Raw genomic sequence first — 3,530 nt, forward strand, 5'->3', positions numbered from 1 at the left:
AAGAAATAACGTTACTAGTCTTTATAAAAGTAAATAAATTATTTGCTTAATTCAAACAAATAATTAATATTTAATTCAAAGAAAATGATTTAGTTGTTCTGGTTTTAAAAATATATTTCTTTTTTTTTTTTTAAGAATTGTGTTGCACAACAAAACTGTTTCTTTAATTTTAATAACAGGAACAATCAAAAAATTTCTTCAAACGAAAGAAATTTTTCTTTAACCGTATAGCAATGCACGAATTTCTTTGAGTCAAACAAATATTTTTTGACTCAAAGAAACTTTTCTCTGGGTGTATAAAAATATAGTTATGCTAGTCAATATATGTTACGCATAAAAATTTGAGACTTCATACGTATAAAATGAGAAGTTGGCACTTTGGAAATTACAACAAAGAACAATGCTATACTTTTAGAATGAGCCTAGAAGCTTTAATATAAGAGAAATTCTTCCAGGATTTTCTATGTTAATTGACGGAATTCAATATCGCCTTATGCCTAGTGCACACTGCAAGCGGTAAATGTCGTGCAGCAGTCAATCAATGAAGTCTGCTGCTCGACGCTTGCCGTTCGCTGTGTGCAGTTCAGTGCCATTTGCACTAGGTGAAACTTTAATGAGCAACTGAATATTTATAAAAAAAACGTATATCTTATTTTTATTTATATTTTGACATATCCAATGTTTATTAAAATTGCAAGGTAACACTATGATGTTCCCTTGTTAGAATGATGTTTAAATATGTCAGGAAGTTTTTAAATTGATTTATTTTTAAATTCAATATATGCTTCAAAAAACGTTTTCACTAAATTGAGAATTAGATAGTTTTAAGCAACAAAAACATTATATAATTTATTTACTTTGCCTGATTCTAGATTATAATATTTTGAATCTTTCTCAGGATAATTCTTCGATTTATTGAATCCGGGGATTTCTGTTACACATTTTCGAATTTCAGATTGTGTATAGTCTTCAATATTTAATATGATCCAATAGCAAGAATCTCTGTAAATATCCTCGCTGTTGCAAATTAATATTTCAACGTCGTAAAACGCACAAATCGAAAAAGAAAGCTTTACTTTGTTACTAAAGTTAGTTCTAAGAACTTTATAGAAGTCATTGGGGTAAGAAGTTCTGTTGAAGACGTTCTGTTGAAATTCTGGAAATTTTAAGTGAATGTTTTTTTGTAGTTACCATGAAAGTATATTTTGTTTATAACATTAAATAAATTCTACATATATCTGAATATTCTGTCTGCGAGGCTTTTACCTTCCCATCGTTGATCAAATACTGGACCCATAGGTGTTAATAAAGAATTTGTAAGATTCAGTCTTGTTTAATCCATGACTCTAAGCATCCTTTATTTGCATTCATTTCACACATTATCTCATTTTTTAAAAATCCATTAGACTGATAAATATTGAATTTCTCTGAAATATTTATTGACAATAAAAAAATTGCTACTTATAAATGTAATATAATACCAAATGATTTATGATTAAGTTTATTTAGTAAAGTTGCATGTTATAAGATAACTTTTTTTAAATGTTTATAATTTATTTAATTTATATTATTAACTCCTATTTTTATATCCAAATTATAGTAAATATATTTAAGTTTTACCGTCAAAAGTTAGCAAGCGATAATAGTTATTTTTTATTGTATATAAAATTTTTTATAACAATTGCCGATTTTGCTAATTTAAAAAAAGGGTTCCTGATACGTAACAAAAAAGTTTTTTATGTGAGATGGGTCGACTTGGACCTTACTAGGTTCAAATTTGGCTCCAGAAATCTAGTTAACCAATAAAGTATCTCTTTTGATACTCAAAAACTTTTGTACGTACAAGGTGTGATCAAAAAGTAAGGTGACTTTTCATTTTTATAAAAAAATATTCATTTATTCATCCAAAATTATGTTATCCCCTTAAAAATAATCCTCCTCTGATACAATGCATTTGTGCCAGCGTTTTTTCCAGTCGTCAAAACATTTCTGAAATGCACTTTTGGGTATTGCCTTGAGCTCCTCCAGCGATGCAGCCTTAATCTCCTCAATCGTCGCAAATCTTCGTCCTTTCATAGGCTTTTTCAATTTTGGGAAGAGGAAAAAGTCGCAGAGGGCCAAGTCTGGTGAATACGGTGGCTGAGACATGATGATAGTATTGTTTTTGGCCAAAAAAGTACTCACTAGTAACGACGTGTGCGCAGGTGCATTATCATGGTGCAGAATCCATGAATTTTCTTTCCACACTTCCAGACGTTTTTTTCTTATTGATTCATGCAAACGCCGCATAACCTCAAGGTAATACTCCTTGTTTACCGTACGACCTTGTGGTAGGAATTCTTGATGCACAACGCCATGGTAATCAAAGAAAACTGTGAGCAAAACCTTCACATTCGAACGAACTTGGCGTGCCTTTTTCGGTCTTGACTCTCCTGGGCTCTTCCACTGGGATGATTGGGCTTTGGTTTCGACGTCATAACCATATACCCATGTTTCGTCACCAGTTATAACCCTTTTGAGCAGATCAGGATCATCATTGATGTCGTTCAACATGTCTTGGGCGATGTTCACGCTGCTTTTGATCAAAATTAAGCAGTTTTGGAACGAATTTTGCTGACACACGTGCCATACCCAAAACATCCGTTAAAATTGATTGGCATGAGCCAAATGATATGTTAAGATCATTAGCTATTTCTCTAATCGTGATTCAACGATTTTTCAACACAATTTCTTTCACTTCCTGAACATTTTCGTCGGTTTTTGACGTGCTGGGGCGTCCAGAGCGAGGTTCATCGTTAACATTTTCTCGGCCCTCTTGGAATAACTTATACCATTTATAAACATTTTTTTTGTTCAAAGTTGACTCACCGTACGCCATTGTCAACATTTCAAGAGTTTTTGAACACTTAAATCCATTTTTTACACAAAAATTAATACAAACTCTCTGCTCCATTATTTTCAACAGCAAAAAATCGCCGAGCACGCAAACACGAGTCTAACCTTTATGCCTCTCACATAAAAACAACACATGCTATGTAGTCAAAACTGTGAACATATGATCGTGACGAGTGTACCAACACAAAAAAAAAAATTTTGAAATTAGAGTGTACAGAGCGCGCGAAATTCAAAAAATCAACTTACTTTTTGATCACACCTCGTAACATTTTTCTCCAAAATCTATTATATTTAAAATATTTTAGAAACTCAATACTAATTTTGAAAGCCATAACCTTCAAGCTCATAACTCAAAAATTTCAACGAAAAACTTTATTATTGCATTTCGAGAAATCAGAATATGCAATAATGAATGGGGATTTTTATGGGGATTCATATTACGAGTTCCACAATTTACAGTTTCACTATCACCAAATCTAATATTTATAATTAAGCAAATCATCTAGTATTTTTCTATTAATATGACTTTCCTCTATCACTGCATGCAGAATTTATTACTAAATATTTGTTTATTTGTAATAAACAATGTTTAAAGTCTCATGTCAACAAATCTTGACAATTGCAAAAAAAATTTT

The 3,530-nt window shown here is 31.2% G+C and overlaps 1 protein-coding gene across 1 annotated transcript; it reads right to left on the bottom strand.

Annotated features, from left to right (window-relative positions):
* Positions 1–231: 231 nt before the first annotated feature.
* Positions 232–1,899, bottom strand: LOC113002932. Its single transcript, XM_026130081.2, has 2 exons — positions 1,267–1,899; positions 232–1,156 (listed from the first exon to the last, which is right to left on the bottom strand). The coding sequence occupies exons 1-2, from the start codon at positions 1,295–1,297 to the stop codon at positions 825–827; spliced, it is 363 nt and encodes a 120-aa protein (XP_025985866.1). The 5' UTR covers positions 1,298–1,899; the 3' UTR covers positions 232–824.
* Between the last annotated feature and the right edge of the window lie 1,631 nt (positions 1,900–3,530).

Source organism: Solenopsis invicta, unplaced genomic scaffold (assembly GCF_016802725.1).
Source record: "Solenopsis invicta isolate M01_SB unplaced genomic scaffold, UNIL_Sinv_3.0 scaffold_757, whole genome shotgun sequence".
In the NCBI taxonomy this organism is placed as follows: Eukaryota; Metazoa; Arthropoda; class Insecta; order Hymenoptera; family Formicidae; genus Solenopsis; species Solenopsis invicta.